This window comes from Crinia signifera, chromosome 2 (genome assembly GCF_055691185.1).
Source record: "Crinia signifera chromosome 2, ASM5569118v1, whole genome shotgun sequence".
Classification (NCBI taxonomy): domain Eukaryota; kingdom Metazoa; phylum Chordata; class Amphibia; order Anura; family Myobatrachidae; genus Crinia; species Crinia signifera.
The window spans coordinates 334,696,410-334,715,599 of record NC_139218.1 but is presented as its reverse complement, the minus strand read 5'-3'; the positions used below and the strand labels follow the sequence as shown (position 1 = coordinate 334,715,599).

The 19,190-nt window shown below is 43.8% G+C and overlaps 1 protein-coding gene across 2 annotated transcripts in view; it reads left to right on the top strand.

Moving 5' to 3' along the window:
- Positions 1–19,190, top strand: part of DIP2B (DIP2 acetate--CoA ligase B (putative)) — a 206,896-nt gene that overhangs the window by 124,042 nt on the left and 63,664 nt on the right. For both annotated transcript variants that reach the window (XM_083169485.1, XM_083169483.1), the window contains exons 3-9: positions 4,258–4,389; positions 4,885–5,010; positions 7,983–8,195; positions 11,736–11,900; positions 14,887–15,006; positions 15,338–15,535; positions 18,534–18,625. In XM_083169485.1, the coding sequence (XP_083025611.1) occupies positions 4,258–4,389; positions 4,885–5,010; positions 7,983–8,195; positions 11,736–11,900; positions 14,887–15,006; positions 15,338–15,535; positions 18,534–18,625 (1,046 nt within the window). The remainder of the gene's footprint in view (positions 1–4,257; positions 4,390–4,884; positions 5,011–7,982; positions 8,196–11,735; positions 11,901–14,886; positions 15,007–15,337; positions 15,536–18,533; positions 18,626–19,190) is intronic.

Genomic DNA, 19,190 nt, shown 5'->3' with positions numbered 1-19,190 from the left:
AAAATTCCACATTTTTTTCCGATCTCCTTGCAGTAGATGTTTTCTTGATTTAACCTAAGGTAGAAGTTCCGAAACGCGATTCTCACGGCACCCCAATGGTCCAAGTTTGAATTTTATTCACTAGGGAGGCCAATCCCAGGATTAGGGACGGTGGTTATCCTGAGATTTCAGATCAAAAATGCGGTTATTATGTAGTGTGGTTTCATTTACTTGCCAGAAAAGGTTGAGAGCTAGAGCCGGCTAGTGGGGTGTTGGTAGTACCAATTCACATGTTTATTATTAAGGGACGTATTCAATATTGGCTGAGTTTTTCACCAGGTAATAAAAAACAACAAAGATTTGTCTTTCTGTATTCCGTCACGTGCATTTTTCAGTACATTTTTTGCCCATGCCATTTAACTTTTTAGAGGGGGTGTATTGGCGTGGGTGAAAACAGCCGTGAATTCGACAAAACCCACGTGATTTTGCAGCAATTTCAATGATACACACATGGTTTTCGCCGATGCTGGATTTTTTGCCAAGGTAAACTTCAACTGTATCAAAACAGCACATACACAATGATTGTTTTCTTTGCGGCGCAAGAAGAAGCAGGCCGGATGCTTTGCGCCGCAAGAAGCAGACCGAATGCTTTGCGACGCAAGAAGCAGGCCGAATGCTTTGCGACGCAAGAAGCAGGCCGAATGCTTTGCGACGCAAGAAGCAGGCCGAATGCTTTGCGACGCAAGAAGCAGGCCGAATGCTTTGCGACGCAAGAAGCAGACCGAATGCTTTGCGACGCAAGAAGCAGGCCGAATGCTTTGCGACGCAAGAAGCAGGCCGAATGCTTTGCGACGCAAGAAGCAGACCGAATGCTTTGCGACGCAAGAAGCAGACCGAATGCTTTGCGACGCAAGAAGCAGACCGAATGCTTTGCGACGCAAGAAGCAGACCGAATGCTTTGCGACGCAAGAAGCAGACCGAATGCTTTGCGACGCAAGAAGCAGACCGAATGCTTTGCGACGCAAGAAGCAGACCGAATGCTTTGCGACGCAAGAAGCAGACCGAATGCTTTGCGACGCAAGAAGCAGACCGAATGCTTTGCGACGCAAGAAGCAGACCGAATGCTTTGCGACGCAAGAAGCAGACCGAATGCTTTGCGACGCAAGAAGCAGACCGAATGCTTTGCGACGCAAGAAGCAGACCGAATGCTTTGCGACGCAAGAAGCAGACCGAATGCTTTGCGACGCAAGAAGCAGACCGAATGCTTTGCGACACAAGAAGCAGACACCTCTAAATACAATGTTGTACTGTTACCCTGACTGGCAGCAGTCTTGGGCTTTTTTGATTAGGACATCTTCAATGTAAATGCCAAAAGTTTACGTTGGAGATCTGGATTGCCTATATTGTGGTATGTTTTGAGTGAATTGTGGTTATTTCCTGGTTTTACATTAGGAGTATTGTAAATTATATTATATAATTATTTTTTTCATCTCTGTCATTCCCATACTTTGTGTGTTCAGGATCCTGTGGCTGTAGGACTGTGGTATAAATGTAGGCTGGCCAAGACTTTCTATTTATAGACACTGCTCTGTCTTTTAATGATTTTTTTTTATTTTACTTAAATAATGGGCTCCTGCTCCTCTATTGGTTGCAGATTGGGATTGCTTCTCCTCTATATTATATGAAGTGTCAAAATTAATTGATTACTGATTCTGTGTATAAGAATTAGAAGAGACCTAGGACATGTAGCTGTATTTTGTTCTACTTAAAGGCAGAATTGTGTTTTTCAGTAGTAATTGTGCTGGTTTAGACTAGATTCCGGCTGTGCGCATATAAAATTAGAAATTAAATATGTGGTTTGGACCTAGTTGGTATTTCTGTTAATAACAAAGTCAATATTTATCTGGTATAGTGTTTTTATAAAGGATAAGATGTGCTATTATTTATTGACCACCGGCACCATGCATAACCACCTCTGCTGTTTTTTCACACTACGGATTTATACATTTGTAGTGTGATTTGCAGGAATTAGAACATGTACTAGCCAAAAAAAAGAAAGGATCCCATTTATCATGCTTATTCATTATTTTGAGACAGAAGTCAACAGTTTTACCTTGCGCCCTACTCATAGTAAATGAGATGATGCAGTCTCAGGTTGTATGTTACGAGAGTTTAGTTTCAGAACTAGACATATTTGGTATGTTTATCAACATTGCGTGTTTGTTGCGGAAGGAAGTTCATGTGCTGTGTGAAGTTTAATTAAAAGCTTCCTCAAACTAGATCTGTTAGCAGACTGTGCTGCGGCAACATGAATAGAATAGAGAACTGGGAGGTGAGACAAAAGGCAACAAAAGGTTAGTGAGATGTGTAGGATATATACATAATGCGTGATCAGTGACGCTCTGTTTAAGTGGACTTTGGACCCGTTATATACACAAGCAGGCAGCCAGAATGTGGTCTGGGTTCATATACAGCCTCACAATTCATTGGGAACGAATGACTAAATTGCTTTCTTAATAATATTAGTTTAGTCTGTAATGGTTTTGAGTGCATTGAATGTAAGTCAGGCATGTCCAAACTATGGCCCTCCAGCTGTTGTGAAGCTACAAGTCCCATCATGCCTTGCTACAGTGTTCTTATTAGGGAATGATAATACTATGACAAGGCATGCTGGGACATGTAGTTTCACAACAGCTGGAGGGCCACAGTTTGAACATGCATGATGTAAGTGGTTGGCCTAGATCTGTGCTTTTACAGTGCTTTCTTTTAAACACATAGGTAGCCAAAAGAACGTACAGCAGGAGTATTATACATGCGGCCCGTTAAGTTGCTGTAGCGTATGTCGTCCGATACGATGGATCAGACCGACTTATGGGACACAGTCGAGTGTGTACCCGCAATGTCACTGATGATGTGCGCTCCTACGCGCCATTAGAGTCATCCTCTGTCATTCCTGCACGGAAGATATCGCTAGCCATGGCTGCTACCGCCACTCGGCGCTGTTGACATTGGCAAGTGTGTATTCACTTGTCTATGTTGGCTCCACCACAGGTGATGTCGCATGGTACACACATGGTAAAGTGTGTACCCAGCATTGCGTACAGATATGTGGGCGGCAGACAGAGCTGCACTTGTGTTTTTTATGTCAATTTTATGATCGACAGCCACTAGCGCTGTTTTTGCCTATCACTGTGACCATAAATTATTTTATTTGGTCCTGGGCCACCAATCTTGTGGCACCCTGGAAGGGCTCTGTGGTCGATATCTAATTTGTTAATGGATTGACCTGGGGCTATCCAATTAGTCCTGATAAGTGTCATTTATTAGGGATCATGCTACCGCTGCTTAATCTGCGATAAGCATCTGCAAGGGACCCGCTTTAGTGATAACACTTTCTGGATTCCATGTGCTATCTCCTGAAAACGGGTCATTTACCGCATGATATAATAAATGTTTTATGAAGGAATTCTGCATAGCCCTGAATTCAAAATAAATTGTAGTCCTTTTAAGCAGACACCAGTAAAACTGCACAATTGAGTGAGATACGCATGCCCTGTAGATGTTTCTTAAATGTATATAGATTGTAAGCTTGCAAGCCATCCTTCCTACCTCTCTCTGTCTGTGATTACCCAGTTTGTCCTATCACTGTTTATTCCACTTGTAACGCCCAACGGAATATGCTGCGCTGTAACTGTAACTAAATAAATGTAACCAGATTTTTGGACAGACTGAATGTAGGGTGCAAATGAAAGTTCTGAGCCAAGGATAACAGCTATGGAGAAAACGTGCAAGGTTGGGCGTATTGACGTATGGCTGTGTTCCCAACAGAAGTAAGGCAGTCGGGTCAGTAACTTTTGTTGGCCTGTAGCAATGTTATTAAAGTTTTATCATGGGTGTTGAGAAGACACCCATGATGAAATGGCAGAAAGCTGTTCAGTAATGCAGGGCGACACCTGGTGATGGATTTATAGAAGATAAGTATGTTTTGGTATCACCCACGAAGGAAAGATAAAGAGAGGAACACTAAAAGAGTGTTTTGATAAGTAGGACGAGAAAAAGGATGCAAAGATAATGGTCTGTGTCTAATGTGTGTTAATTCATGCCATAACTTTAAGGTATTCAAATGATTCTATTTCTGAAATGGAAATGGTATTACAGCGTACAAATGTCCGTATGTTGGCTATAAGTGGTTAGTTTTGATTATTGTGATTGCTGGTACATTGTGAAACTAAACCCTGCTCATAAGTCCATGCATTCAGTATAATTCATTCTTTGCAGGTGTTGACCCAGCACTGCAGAAAGACCATCGAAACCAAACCGCAACTGGATCTCCTGCCGCTGCCCCACAGCCATCCTCCAAATACCATAGAGCCAGATCTGGAGGTGCTCGAGATGAACGCTACCGCTCAGGTAACAACGCTTAAGATTCTTTTGTGTTTAAAATACCTACTCTCTCAAAACAACTATTGATCTCTCTCTCAGTTATGCACAATATAAATATGCACAATAACAATAAATATATTTTTGTGCATATCATCTAGTGTGTATGCACTATATTGTTAAGGATGCATGCTCCCACTGGTCGATAGCGGTGTCCTCCGTCGTCTGTACATGCAAGATGATAGAGGATATTGCTTCCCCCTCACGGTACCATTTGTCGCTGCTGGCATTGGCAAGCATGTATGCCGGCACCCCAGCCGAGTCCCAATGTAACCCGACATCACTCACTACACACATCGTTTTCTCTGTACCCAGCTTGAGGAGACTATCACATGATCTGCAGTTATTTCTGGCCATGTCATATCACCTCAGTTTCATCTGGGATGTAACATGTTGATTCACTTTATTTTGTTTTCTGAGCAATAATGATACATTCACAGAAATGATATCCACTTTCAATTACAGATATCCACACAGAAGCAGTCCAGGCTGCATTGGCAAAACATAAGGAGCAGAAGATGGCTTTGCCCATGCCAACCAAAAGACGGTCAACCTTTGTGCAATCTCCGGCAGATGCCTGTACACCGCCAGGTACTTTTCTAAAGTAAACCATCAAATGCAGCAGTGCTTACCGGTCCCGTGTCAATGTTTGATTGGGAAGTGTCTACATAACAGATACTTAAACTTTCTGGAGTTGTTTGAGCAATATCTGCCCTAATATATGAAGCAATTCTGTTATTTCAAGGATAGCTGGTTCGGGTCATTGCTGATGGGTTTATAATAAGTCTAATTGTTCTGTATACTGAATTTATTCATATTGTGAACTGAAATTAAGTCTTAAGGTCCATACACACTGGGCGACTATGTATGGACAGCAATGACAGCATGTATGGACAGCGATGACCGCTGCATACACACTGAGTGGCTTTCCCCCTGCCTGGCGCTGACGGAGGGGGGGAGGGGGGCGTTGCATAGTGGTGCGCTATGCAAAGCCGTCCTGAAAGCCGCTTATCTGCTGGTATAACCAGCAGATGAACGTCTTTCCCGGCGATGTTGCGGGAGCGCGCAGCAGTGCTCACCGCTAATCACCGTGCCATACACACTGGGTGCCCAGTGTGTATGGGCCTTTAGTTCTTGATATATTTGAATGTAATCACTCATGTCATAAGTTTGTCTTGTACGTCTGTGTTGATGTTTCTGCATTTGTACATATTAGATATATAGATAAACTTCTGGACTGCTGAAGATTTGAATTCATAATCAAATAATGTGTTTTAAGGTGCCCATACACTGTGCATTTTACGGGTGCAATGTGCACCCACATTGCACAGCACATAAAGTATGTGCAGCCTGTACTTTTTGTACTAGATACAATGCAATCTAGTAGTAAAATCAAGGAGTTCATCGCACCGTGTATGAGCACCTTTACTGTAGTGACACTTTCATGCAATTTGAGGCCTCATTGCCAGTTATGACTGTTCCACCCTTACATGCTGCTTAGTGGAATGGTTGCTATCCAGTAGATTCGGTAGCTGCTTTATCTCGTCCAATCATCTGTATTAATTACGTTTATTGGATGAAAAGCCAAACCATGGGGGTGATTCTGGTTGGTTTGCAAAAGCAAATTCCTTCTTTAATGGACAAACCCATTTGCACTGCAGGGAGGGCTGATGTAACATGTGCAGAGAGAGTCTAAATTGCAGTGTAAGAATAAAGTAGCCAGTATTTTCACTGCACAGAAACAAAATAACTTCCCCAAATCTAACTCTCTCTGCAGATGTTAAATCAGCCACACCTGCGGTGCACATGGTTTTGTCCATCTAAGAAGGAGTTTGCAGAACCACCCCCACCCCCCCCCCCTTCCCCCGTGCACACTTATAATACTTTTTTTTGTTTCAGATGTACGATAAAAATACGTTATTCTAGAATGTTCAATGTATTCATCACATATGCTATACATTAAAATTTCGAGGCACTAAAATATGTGTTTACTTATTGCTAGCCTTCCTGCATGTTAAACAACCTTCTGGTCACATCACGCTGTGGCGTAACATGGTAGCCGAAAGTCTTTTCATAGGAATTAAATGTGTCGTATTCGCAAAATGATGCAATTAGAATGCACAAGCAGCTTTTGCAGATCAAAATATGTGCCTTGCCTATCTTCTGTGTGTGACCAGTATCTACATGCAAAATACCGTATAACAATTTTTATGCAGATACAGCCTCAGTCTGACACAGAATATATGCAAGCTGCATATCATTTTAATCAGCAGTGTTTCACATCATGAGATGAATCAGACATTTCAGGGGGGAAATAAGATGCCCAACTCTAACAAAGTTGTAGAGACCTGTCCGTCCACTCACACCAGACATCTCCCGCATGGAGTATTGAGGCAAGACGTATTAGGACACATCTGCAAAATGCAGTCTGTGATTTCTGGTATAGGACGTCACATGTCTCCATATATTTTGCTCTTGCTCAGTTTGGGATTCCTTTTAGGCATATTTGAGTGTGAATAAAATATGGGCTACCTGAATGAATGTACTCTCTCTGGTGACTTAATACCTGCAGTCCCTGCTCCCACTCCTGAGGAGATTCTACTCTTTAAAGTAAAACATTTCCATGTGAAAGCATCATAAAATGGTTTCCATGGTGAACCTCATTAAGTTAATTAGTTCCCATCAGACCTATAAGATAGTCCATGGCTAGTAGCTGTGCAGACTAATTCTCTAAATGTGGGGAATATGGATAAAAATGTGGCCACTAGATGTATAACCTAGCTTGTGAGTGTAGAATAAGCAAGTCCAACCTCTAGGCTTAGCGTTTGGTATTTTATTGACTTTTTTGTGATACAATAAGTAGGGATCTGCCTGGACATTTCCTATAGGTAGCATTAATATACTATCCCTTTAAGCCATGGGTCCTCAAACTGCGGCCCTCCAGATGTTGTGAAACTACAAATCCCAGCATGCCTTGCCACAGCTTTGCTATAAGGGAGTGTCAAGGCATGCTGGGATTTGGAGTATCACAACATCTGGAAGGCCGCAGTTTGAGGACCCATGCTTTAAGCAGAAACACTAATGAATTATACAGGTTCTGTGGCTGGTTTCAAGCTTGCATTTTATACTGCTTTCACACTGCAAAACCTGCTTTGAGCTGCTTTTTTAAACATTTCTTTAACCAAGTCAGAGCAAGAGCAAGTTTTAACCCTTTTACATTCCCTGGTACCTGGCCTGCGCCCCCCCCTCCCCCCCCCCCTTGGTACTTGCCAGCGCACGGGGATGCGGGCAGCGGGGTCCATGCTGTATAGGCAGCGGGTATCCTAAGTATGTTTAATTTGTTCTACTCTATTAACTTCTACCTCCAGTAGGTTATCATTAGTATATGAATGCAGTCTTTGGCTTGCCATGCTATGGTTATGGGAACCTGGATCTTAATATTTGGCTATGCATGCGTGGGGCAGGGTCCGAATATTCTGACTTTATTTTCAGTGATATGCCCCAGAAAAACATGCATTGTAGAACCATTAGCTATACATTTTTGTGTATTTTTAAACTTACAGATACTTCATCAGCCTCTGAAGACGAAGGTTCCTTGAGACGTCAGGCTGCTCTTTCTGCTGTTCTTGCACAGAGTTTACAGAACACGGAATCCTGGATCAATAAATCTGTTCAGGGGTCATCTACATCATCTTCAGCCTCATCCACGTTGTCACATGGAGATGTTAAGAGCATCAGTGGGTCCTTAGCTGATGTACTTGCTAATACTCACATAGGTAAATATACAACATGGAAACATGAAGAAATGACTATTTAACAGATCAAATACTTAAAAAGTACATTTATCTCTTATATAATAGCCCTGATCTGTTACTCTGTGAGTGTGTGTGCATAACGCTGGGCGGAGCCATAGGCTAATAGCCTATAAGAGCCTCTTTGACTCCGCCCACACACAGTCACCAAATGATTGAGAGGTACTATAGTGCTGACTGCTGACAGGACTCCATGCACTAGATTCCTCCCAACTAGCCTGCAGTGGCCGGGGATCAATTTGCATGCCACTTCCTGCAGAAGTAGAAACTATTGTGCGCAGCCTATGCCCTCCCTCCCTGTGGCTGGTTAAAATCAGAGTCCCGCTGCCACTCCCTGGCTCCCCCTCCTCCTCCCCCATCCCCATCCTGCAGCTGGGAACATAATGTGGCTTTTACACAGACAGCCGCCGGTGCTGCCCCATCAGTCCAAGGCTCCAAGCACCCTACGCTGACCAAGTCCCTCCCATCCCATCCCTGTCTGGACCCGCCCACCCCGCCACCGCTGCTATACAGCTGACCCTGCCTAGTATGTGTGTGTCTCCCTACCCGCTCCCCCACTCTCTCACCGGCCCTGAAGGGAGACACACAAGCCAAGGCTGCTGTTCACCGCTTCCAAGTTCCCTCAGCTCAGAAGGGAGCCGGCACAGCGGCAGCGCAGTGAAACACATACACTGTTCTGCGCAGAAATAACGACCAGCCAGGAAACATTACCTGGCTGGTCGCCCCTGCAGGTGACAGGTCCAATATTCACTCTTCTGAGTCACTTCTTCCCCTTCAAGCATTTATTTCCTTGTTTTTCTCTTTCTTCCTGCAAGGTACGTTTTCTGGAGGGGCTCCCATAGGCTTTTTGTCGTCTTTCCTATGCCGGCTTCAATGCTATCATGATCTTCCTGGTCATTGCTTTGTTACTGTATAACCCCATTATAACAATCTTTTCCTCCTGTAGTCTTATCTTTGCTTATATGTTATATGACCTTTCCGTGGTTGTAGGGAGTCATGTCTTTTCTAATATGATGTGTTTTAAGCATTGGTAATTATAGGGGAAATTCACTAAGATGGGAGTTCTATTTCACATCGAATGTTGCTATCGGCAACCAATCAGAATCAACTTCTTATTTATTTAGAACTTTCTAGAAGATAATAGATAGTATCTGATTGGTTGCCCATAGCAACAGCCCATGGGAAACAGAACTCCCATCTTAGTAAATTCCCCCCTATATTTTTAAGCTGCACAGTACAACCAATACAACTTGCTGTTATGATAAACATTGCAGCCTATGGAACATATCATACATTTACTTGGCAGTGTGCATTACAGAATTGTACACTATAGGACAGCAGACAATTAGCCCCATTCAGACCTGATCGCACAGCACCCCGCAACCGCACCTAACTTAACCAGTGCACCCCACCAACCCACACCACCCGCCTGCAACTCCCACACCACACCACGTGCAACTCCCACACCCAATCAACCTCCACCACCCACGGAACCCTCGCACCCAGCCCTCACCCACCGACCCCACCACCTGCACCCCCACATCCACCACAGAAAACACCACACCCGCACTATTTCCCCACCCGCCCCTCCTGCACAAACCATATTTCGCGCAATAAAGGCATTCACAGGTTACCGGGGCGGAGCGAAGATCACCCGTAGGGTGCGATGAATCACCTAGTTAAGTATACATTTTAAAGTATCTAATACTGTACTGTGAACTATTTGTACTGTGTACTAATACTGTACTGTGAAATATTTTACACCAGTTATGTAGCTATGCAAAGAGGTGGTTTGTAATGTGAACCGAAAAATGTTTTTCAATGTGATTATCAATATTAGTTTTTTCAGTCCACTTATCAACCGGAAAAATGGAAGCGAATGATTATTCATATGACATTATTTGTTCGAATCAGGGACAGATTCTGTGGTGTATAAAGTGCTACCTGCAGACTACAGTGCATGGACTGTGTTGTATAAAGTGCTACCTGCAGACTACAGTGCATGGACTGTGTTGTATAAAGTGCTACCTGCAGACTACAGTGCATGGACTGTGTTGTATAAAGTGCTACCTGCAGACTACAGTGCATGGACTGTGTTGTATAAAGTGCTACCTGCAGACTACAGTGCATGGACTGTGTTGTATAAAGTGCTACCTGCAGACTACAGAGCATGGACTGTGTTGTATAAAGTGCTACCTGCAGACTACAGGGCATGGACTGTGTTGTTTAAAGTGCTACCTGCAGACTAGAGGGCATGTACTGTGTGGTATAAAGTGCTACCTGCAGACTACAGTGCATGGGCTGTGTTGTTTAAAGTGCTACCTGCAGACTAGAGGGCATGTACTGTGTGGTATAAAGTGCTACCTGCAGACTACAGTGCATGGGCTGTGTTGTATAAAGTGCTACCTGCAGACTACAGTGCATGGGCTGTTTTGCGCAATTTTGTGCTGAAAATCGACTAGTGTGTATGGGCCTTAAGTGTTGCTTATAGCAACCAATCAGATCTTGCCATTCTATAGAATATTCCAGAGTAGGGGTTCCCAAATTGTGGGTCCTGATCTTCTCAGCATGGGGTCATGACTCCATGTTGCTGACCATCAGGCTGATGACTTTCCTAATCTCAGTCAATGGGGTCCATTCAATGCTGGGGGGCGAGCTGTGACAGCGAACAGTGCTGCCTGCTCGCTCTCACAGCTCGCCCTGTCAGTATTCAACTGACCCCCTGCATACGCCGATTCCCCCTTGCTCTGTTTTTGAAACGAGGGCGAATTGGCGTATGCGGCTGCTGAAACCGCGAGACTCACGGCTAAATGCAGCGGGCTCCCTGCATTAGCCGCGAGCCTCGCTGTTTGGGGGAATCAGGACAACGAGGATTCCCCTGGAACGTAGAATAGGGTGAGCGGCTGGTGAGGGAGTTAAACAGCGAGGATCGCTTGTTTTCTGCGATCTCTGCTTTTTAACCCCCTCGCCGGCCGCATTAAATATGAGATTTTCACTTTTTTGTGTCAACGTCGACACCTGAGCTTGTGGACCCCAGTCAGTTTGCCGCGTCCCCTTGCACCGATGGCTTCCCTCGCCATACATCTGGCTACATTACTGTTTGCAACTGGAGTCCACATGGATGAAAAAGCATAAAAAATCATGAAAAATTCATTCCGACCTTTTCATGTGTCAACCATTGCCATGTTAAGCTTTTTACTTGTCAACCTTTTGTCAATGTGGAATTTTGGTGTCAACCTAGACATATTATTCTATAGGTTTCCTACAATCTAGTAAACCTGAGTAGTACGTATTTACTGATTGATTCCAGCTGTGAACACTTTATATTCATTTATGGGAATAGAAACAACATATCTGACTTAAAAATGACAGTTTGCAGTTGCTGTAATCTATTTGCTGATTTACCCTGTGGCTAACTGTGCCCAGAGGAATCTAGTGTTAATGTTTTCACTCTCGCCTCCTGCGGGTTTTGTATTGATGTATGGTTTTATTCTTTGTTTACAGAGAGTTTCTCTGTGCCTCCTGATGTCACAAGCACCGCAAACACAACCTCCTCATCCTCGTCCTCCTCCTCTGTACGCCCAGCAAATATTGACCTACCACCCACCGGCCTGGTAAAAGGGATGCACAAAGCTGCCCGAAGGTCCAGCCTAATGGACACTGCAGATGGTAAGAGGCTTATTGTGTGCGTCACGCTATACGCCTGCCTTTAGGACGCCAGTCTCTCAACAGACCTGATGTTTAATGAAACTTTTATTTTCTCAAATGATCTTTTCATTAAATAATTTGTATAAATACAAGAGAATGTCAGGTTGATAATATGCAGTGTAGTCAGAGAGGGCTTCTCTGTGATTGGTCAGTCTGCCCAAGTGATGAAATGTTTTCAAATACTGAGGAGGAAGTTATTTTCTGACCCTATCAGTTATACACAAGAATTACACCTAGTGGCTCATCACAAAAGTTGAAGATTTTTTAAGAAGAGATTTATAATGTATATTTTTTTACATTGTTAGACAAATTTACAAATAGTATGTTCTTTTACTTTAATTGCTACAGTAAGTTTACTAATGCACTTTTCCCTGGCCCCCAACAGGTCATTTTAGTACAGTTTTCCTCCTCGGAAATATGACCGTTGTTGTTCTGTTCGATCTGGGAAATTTAATGTAGGCTTCTTAAGGGTGTTCACATGGTGCAATGGAATGAATCAGGATTGAATCGAACGGCACACAAAACACATTCGATTTGGACTATATAGTACAGATCTGTACAACATAGTCATGCCCCCACAGTCTATTTTTCTATCCGATTTCGATCCCGTGGGGCTGCACATTGGGATTGATTCGGCATCGAATGCGGCTAAAAACTGTTCGATGACCATTCGATTTCGATTTGATTTTGCCTATATTACAGGGTTGCCAACCCTCCCGGAATCAGGTCCCCCTCCCAGCCCCCCGGAAAGGTGGGCCACCCTCCTGGATTCCGGCAGACCCCCTTCCGCCCCTAACGTACCTGGTTGTAGAAGCTTTAAATTGCCGCGATTCGTGGCTTTTCGACGAAAGGGGCGTGGCTAAATAGGCGAATCATGCATATTTAGCCCAGCCCCTTACCGGAGATTTGCATTACTGGGGGCAGGCACTGATGATGTCTCCATTAGGCCCCGCCCCCAGAAGTGATGCTGACAGAGTCCTCTCCGGGCTTCTCCCGGAGAGGAGACTGTGAAAGTCGGCAACCCTGTTATATTAGCAATATCGAATAGAAAAATACACTGAACCGCATGTACGGGGGCATTAGACTAAGTTGGGTGTTAGCTAGGGTGACCAACTCATCCCTTTAATCTGGGACACATATTAATTACACAGGTTCTGTGGCTGGCTTTCACCTGGTTTTAAACTGCCACACCTCAAGACTCCATTTCACCTGGTTTTAAACTGCCACAGATCCTGTGTAATTAATATGTGTCCCGGATTAAAGGGATGAGTTGATCACCCTAGTGTTAAAACTTGTGTGGGGTCCCCTCTTGTTTTGTCAGAAGAAAAAATACCCCAGCTGACCAGCACAATTACATTTACCTCGCAAAGCATATTAAACATTCTATTGTTTCATTACTAACAGAAGATGATACTAGCCAAAGTTCATACTAGCCAAATAAGTAGCCAGGAAAAACATTATGTCAACTAGAACATTAAAGATGTATCTTTCATACATACGTATGACTAACTTTTGTTGTGGCCCTGTCCCTGAGGGGTGGCCGGAGGCCGCCCCACATCTGGGTACAAAAAATAATACTTAGCGGTTTGTTTCACCTTCAATCCATTCTTCATCTGTCCTTCTGCTTGTTCCTTTAACCTTACAGTGAAAAAGTTTTGCATACATCTGAATTAATCAGACATGTGAGCAGGAAATGTCTGCATTCATGTTGGTTTAGAGCAAGGTGCTGATGACAGCTGCAGCGTGTTTTCTGTATTCTTTAGGATTTATGGTTTTCTAAAAAGGGAAATTTTGCATAATTTGCAGCATTATCTGTGCCTTGTCATTCCTTCAGCTTTTTCAGGAAGATCTTATTTTTATATAGTTACCAGGCAAATTCATGACTCTAGCTAGGAAAAAAACTAACCACTTGTCAGGCCTTAGAGGATAATTAATTTACTCCCGGACCTGCCAGAACTAACCCATGAGTGTAATTAAGGCAAAAGTAGTTCTACAGTTGATCAGCGTATTGGTCACACCTTGGCTGACTACTAGTGGAAGTCCTGCAAGGAGTTAGTCATATGTTTATTATCTGGTTAGCATACCAGCAGTTGGAATCCTAATGTCTGATTACCAGCACCTCAATCCTTAGATCGCTCACAATGCCGGCACTAAAATCCCAAGTGTTGGCATCCTGACCGTTAGTATGTATGGGAGGGTTAGGGATAGCCTGTGGGAGGGTTAGGGATAGCCTGTGGGGAGGGAGGATTAGATACTAATGGAGATATTTAATGTGGGATCGCGACTGTCAGAACATCTTGACAGTCGTAATCCAGGGACATTTTCGATCAGCTTGCCTGCAAAACTTGACTGTCGAGTGTCAAAAAGTGGGCGTTCAGTGTTGTGAAAACGGCTGTGGATTGTTGAGAAATGGCTGGGAATTTGACAATCCGCAGCCGTTTCTGACTGGTTTTTAAGTTGGATCTGTTTTGTAGAAATCCGCCTTCAATACTGTCAGAAACGGCGGCATTGATTAGGCAGCCGCCACTATTTCCCCTGTCGGAAATAGCAGCCGACATTAAATGCCGCCCTGTGAAGGGACCTAAAAGGTGTCTAGATCCTGACTATAAGATTGCTGCTGTCACTCTTCTGACCGCCGGGATGCCAATATTATTCCCAGCATACTGCCTTCAATTGGTTGCCCTAACAAGTTTTGAGTGTACGTGGTGGCGTTCCGAGTTCACATGTTGGAGAAATCATTATAGAGCACACTATAGAATATATTATTGCAGCTCACAGTATACAACAACAGTGATATTGCTGGGTGAGGCAGGTTACTTCTTTGTTTTCAATAGGCAAAGTACCCTAATTTTTCAAAGTTTTCTCCTTATTTAGGTGTTTAGCATACAGTTCATTCCAGTCTGCATGTCATTGATTGTGGTCTTAGTGGTATGTATTTTTGTTGCAGGTGTTGCTGTCAATAGTCGCGTGTCTACAAAGATCCAGCAGTTACTTAATACATTGAAGCGACCAAAAAGGCCACCTTTAAAAGAGTTCTTTGTGGATGATTTTGAAGAGATTGTTGAAGGTGACTACAGACATGGACAGATTTTATTTTTTATTCACGCATAGAGAATGCTTCTATTGAATTAAAATTGTCCTTCATGGTTTTTTTTATTTTTTTTAAGTGGTCTCCTTTCATGGAAATTCTTTGTTTATGGGGTGTATTTTTCAAAGCATGGAAACAGTTAATTGATCACTAACCAATCATCTCCTTTCATTTTTCAATTACAGCCTGTAAGATGAGAGTTAGAAGCTGATTGTGTTTTTTGCCAGTAAATGCATAGGATACACAAAAATCTGTGTTTAAATTATTGCATAAACTGCATTTGTATATTTAAAATGTCTTTTTTGCACAGTTCCTAGGCCAGATCCCAACCAACCGAAACCGGAAGGTCGCCAAATGACCCCTGTGAAGGGGGAGCCTTTAGGCGTGGTGTGTAATTGGCCCCCGTCCATTGAAGCAGCATTGCAGCGCTGGGGAACCACACAAGTTAAATGTTCATGTCTCACTGCACTTGATGTGACAGGGAAACCTGTCTATACACTAACGTACGGTAAGATGGCACGCACAATGCCTATAGAAGGGATGTTTCTAACTTATAAACTAATCTATCTTTCTGTGCTTTTCCAATGTTGTTGGGGCAAAGGAACGTCCCCAAAAATTTGGGACAGTTGCAATTTCCTGTTTATTTTTTAATAAAATGAACTGTATAAGCAGACTTACAGTCTATATTATTGTATCTTAATTGATTAAACTCCTCATCCTCTAGCCATCCTAATTAATTTGGCCATAATGGTATAATAGGGAATATGTATTAATCCTAGTAAAGGCATAAAGCAGTGATATGCCTCCCCTCCCAACTACCTCACTCTGTCATCCTTCTGCCCTACTACAGCTGAGGAAGTCCGCTCCCTCATCTCATCCTCTCCCCCCTCTACCTGTCCCTTGGACCCTCTCCCCTTCCGTCTCCTCAGTTCCCTCTCCCCCACTGGCTGCTCCCACCTTGCTCACCTCTTTAACCTATCTCTTTCTACTGGCATCTTTCCCTCACCCTTCAAACACGCTCTGGTCTCGCCTATTCTTAAAAAACCAAACCTGGACCCTTTATCTCCCACAAGCTACCGCCCTATCTCTCTTCTCCCATTTGTCTCTAAAATACTAGAACGGCTGGTTTACAGGCGTCTCACCAGCTACTTGTCTGACCACTCCATCCATGATCCCCTTCAATCTGGCTTTCGCCAACTTCATTCCACTGAGACTGCCCTAGTGAAAGTCACCAATGACCTGCTGTCAGCCAAATCCAACGGTCACTTCTCCCTGCTTATCCTTTTGGACCTATCTGCTGCCTTTGACACTGTGGATCACCCTCTCCTCCTCCACACACTCCAAAACATTGGCCTCTCTGGCACAGTCTTCAACTGGTTTTCCTCTTACCTCTCCAACCATTCCTTCTCAGTCTCTGCCTCTGGCTCTACCTCACCACCTTCTATCCTTCCTGTCGGGGTCCCTCAGGGTTCCGTCCTTGGCCCCCTTCTGTTCTCTCTGTACACCTTCTCTCTGGGTGCACTCATTAACTCCTTTGGTCTCCAATATCACCTCTATGCGGATGACACCCAAATCTACCTCTCCTCTCCTGATCTGTCCCCCACTGTTTTCTCTCAGGTTTCCAACTGCCTCTCTGCCATCTCCACCTGGATGTCTGAGCGATTTCTGAAGCTGAATATGGACAAAACCAAACTCATTATCTTTCCCCCACCCAGAGCTATGCCCCCTACTAATATCTCTATCACTGTTAACAACACCATCATCTCCCCCGTTCCCCAACTCCACTGCCTGGGTGTCACTCTTGACTCCTCCCTCTCCTTTGCACCCCACATCCAAGCCCTGGCCCATTCTTGCCGGTTCCAGGTACGCAACATTGCTCGCATCAGGCCCTTTCTCTCACAGAGTGCAACTAAGCTGATCATCCACTCATTGGTCATCTCACGGCTCGACTACTGCAATGTTCTCCTCACCGGCCTCGCTCAATCCCAACTGGCTCCTCTCCAATCTGTCCTCAATGCTGCAGCCAGGCTTATCTTCCTCTCCCGCCGCTCTAATTCTGCCACTCCCCTTCAACAAAATCTGCACTGGCTTCCATTCCCCTACAGAATCCTCTTCAAACACCTCACACTCACATTCAGGGCCATCTCTAATTTCATTGCTCCATATATCTCTAACCTGATCTCCATTCATACACCCTCCCGCCCTCTACGGTCAGCTGATGACTGTCGTCTCTCCTCCACCCTGATCACTGCTTCCCATGCTAGAGTACAGGACTTTACCCGTGCTGCACCCCTTCAGTGGAACGCACTCCCTCGCTCCATTAGACTCTCCCCGACCTTGCAAAGCTTCAAACGGGCACTGAAAACTCATCTATTCATCAAAGCATACCCTTCCACTGCATAAACCAGATGGTTCTCCGACCCCTTGCCTGTTTACATCCTGCTATCTAGCCACCACCTACTTGCTTGCACCTCTTGTAATCTGTCTGTCTCCCCTTCTTATTAGATTGTAAGCTCCTCCGAGTAGGGCCCTCTTCCCTCCTGTTGTCAAAGCCCTCTTCTCTTCACATGTCACTCACAGCTCTCCTATACTCCAACACTCAGTGACCATCTTTGTCCGCATACTCATCTCCATCATTGGCATCTAACCTCTAGTTGTATGTTGATTGGGTCCTCACTACTTACATTTAAGCTGTAATGTGTATTGAACTGTGGCGCTCTTTATTTGTACTGTATTCTTGTTATTTATTCAATGTTATGCCAAGCTTTGTCTCCCTGTATTGTTCCTTTGTACGGCGCTGCGAAACACTTGTGGCGCCTTATAAATAAAATAATAATAATAATAATAGTGATAGAGGACAGTGATAACGCACCAGCCAATCAGTTGTGTTTGTAAAAAGACAGCTAGGAGTGTCTTCTCACCTTCCACTTTATCACCACTTTATCCCTTTACCAAGCTTAATACATCTGCCCCATTGTGTCTATATGCACACAAATTACTGTTTCTGTAAAGATTGACATATAACCGTTTTGAATTAATATTATTTCATAATTAATTATTTAAATGGTTTACATATTAGGCAACAACTTTAGTCACAAATGTAAGTTATTTTAAGAACAAAAAAAGTTTGAACTAGATCGCATAGAAAACGCCCCTACATTGCTCAGCGTGTAGGGCCATGGCGGTAGCGATGCGCGGCAGCTACCGCTATCTGTGATTATTATCCAGCATGCTTGTAAAACCTATTAATATCGCAGGGTAGGGCCAGTGTTCTTAGCAGAGAACTCTGGCCCTGACACATCGCTGAGCACACTGGCCCTGACACATCGCTGAGCACACTGGCCCTGACACATCGCTGAGCACACAACGCTGGCACATCGTGTGCTGAGCGATCTAGCATAACTCAGAATGCTCAGCATATCTCCCAGTGTGTAGGCCCTTTTAGTGTCAAACTCTGAATCTTGTATTGTACTTGAGCTATAATTGTAAAACCCGGTTTCTTTCAGGCAAACTGTGGACCAGAAGTGTGAGACTGGCCTACACCCTGCTCAACAAACTGGGGACCAAAAATGAGCAAGGGCTAAAACCAGGTGACAGGGTAATGTCACGTTTCATTTAACTTATGTTTGTGTGCATGTTTATTATGCTTCCATTGTTTTGCCTTTCTTTTGTATGTGATTCATGTAATATGGACAGCCAAATGGTATAGGCTAAGCCTCCATATAAGTAAAATCTAAGATATTCTTTTTACATCAGTACATGCACCAACTTGTATTTGTTTCTTGTACCCTAATATGGTATCAGTAAGCTATTTTGTTTATCAGTTTTTTACCATGTTTACTCAGAAGTCCAAAAAATCCTAAATGATGGAAAGAGAACTGTGCCACAAATAGCGTTCAGAAATACAGGTGTAAAATAGTATTGGGGGCCATTGCTATTACACGCAGCATTAGACTCTGGTGTTGTCTACATGGGCTGTTCCTACTTATTCTGGATCATGGACACTTTTTGGGCTGTACTGACTGATAGATATCGGGCCAGTCTGCAAAGTAGGAATCCTTTTATTGTGCCAAGTTTCATTTCCCCAATAAGCTCTTAACATACGATAGAGAACACTCATTTCATTTACATGATTAAGATATTTAACGAGCCTGGGATTTTAG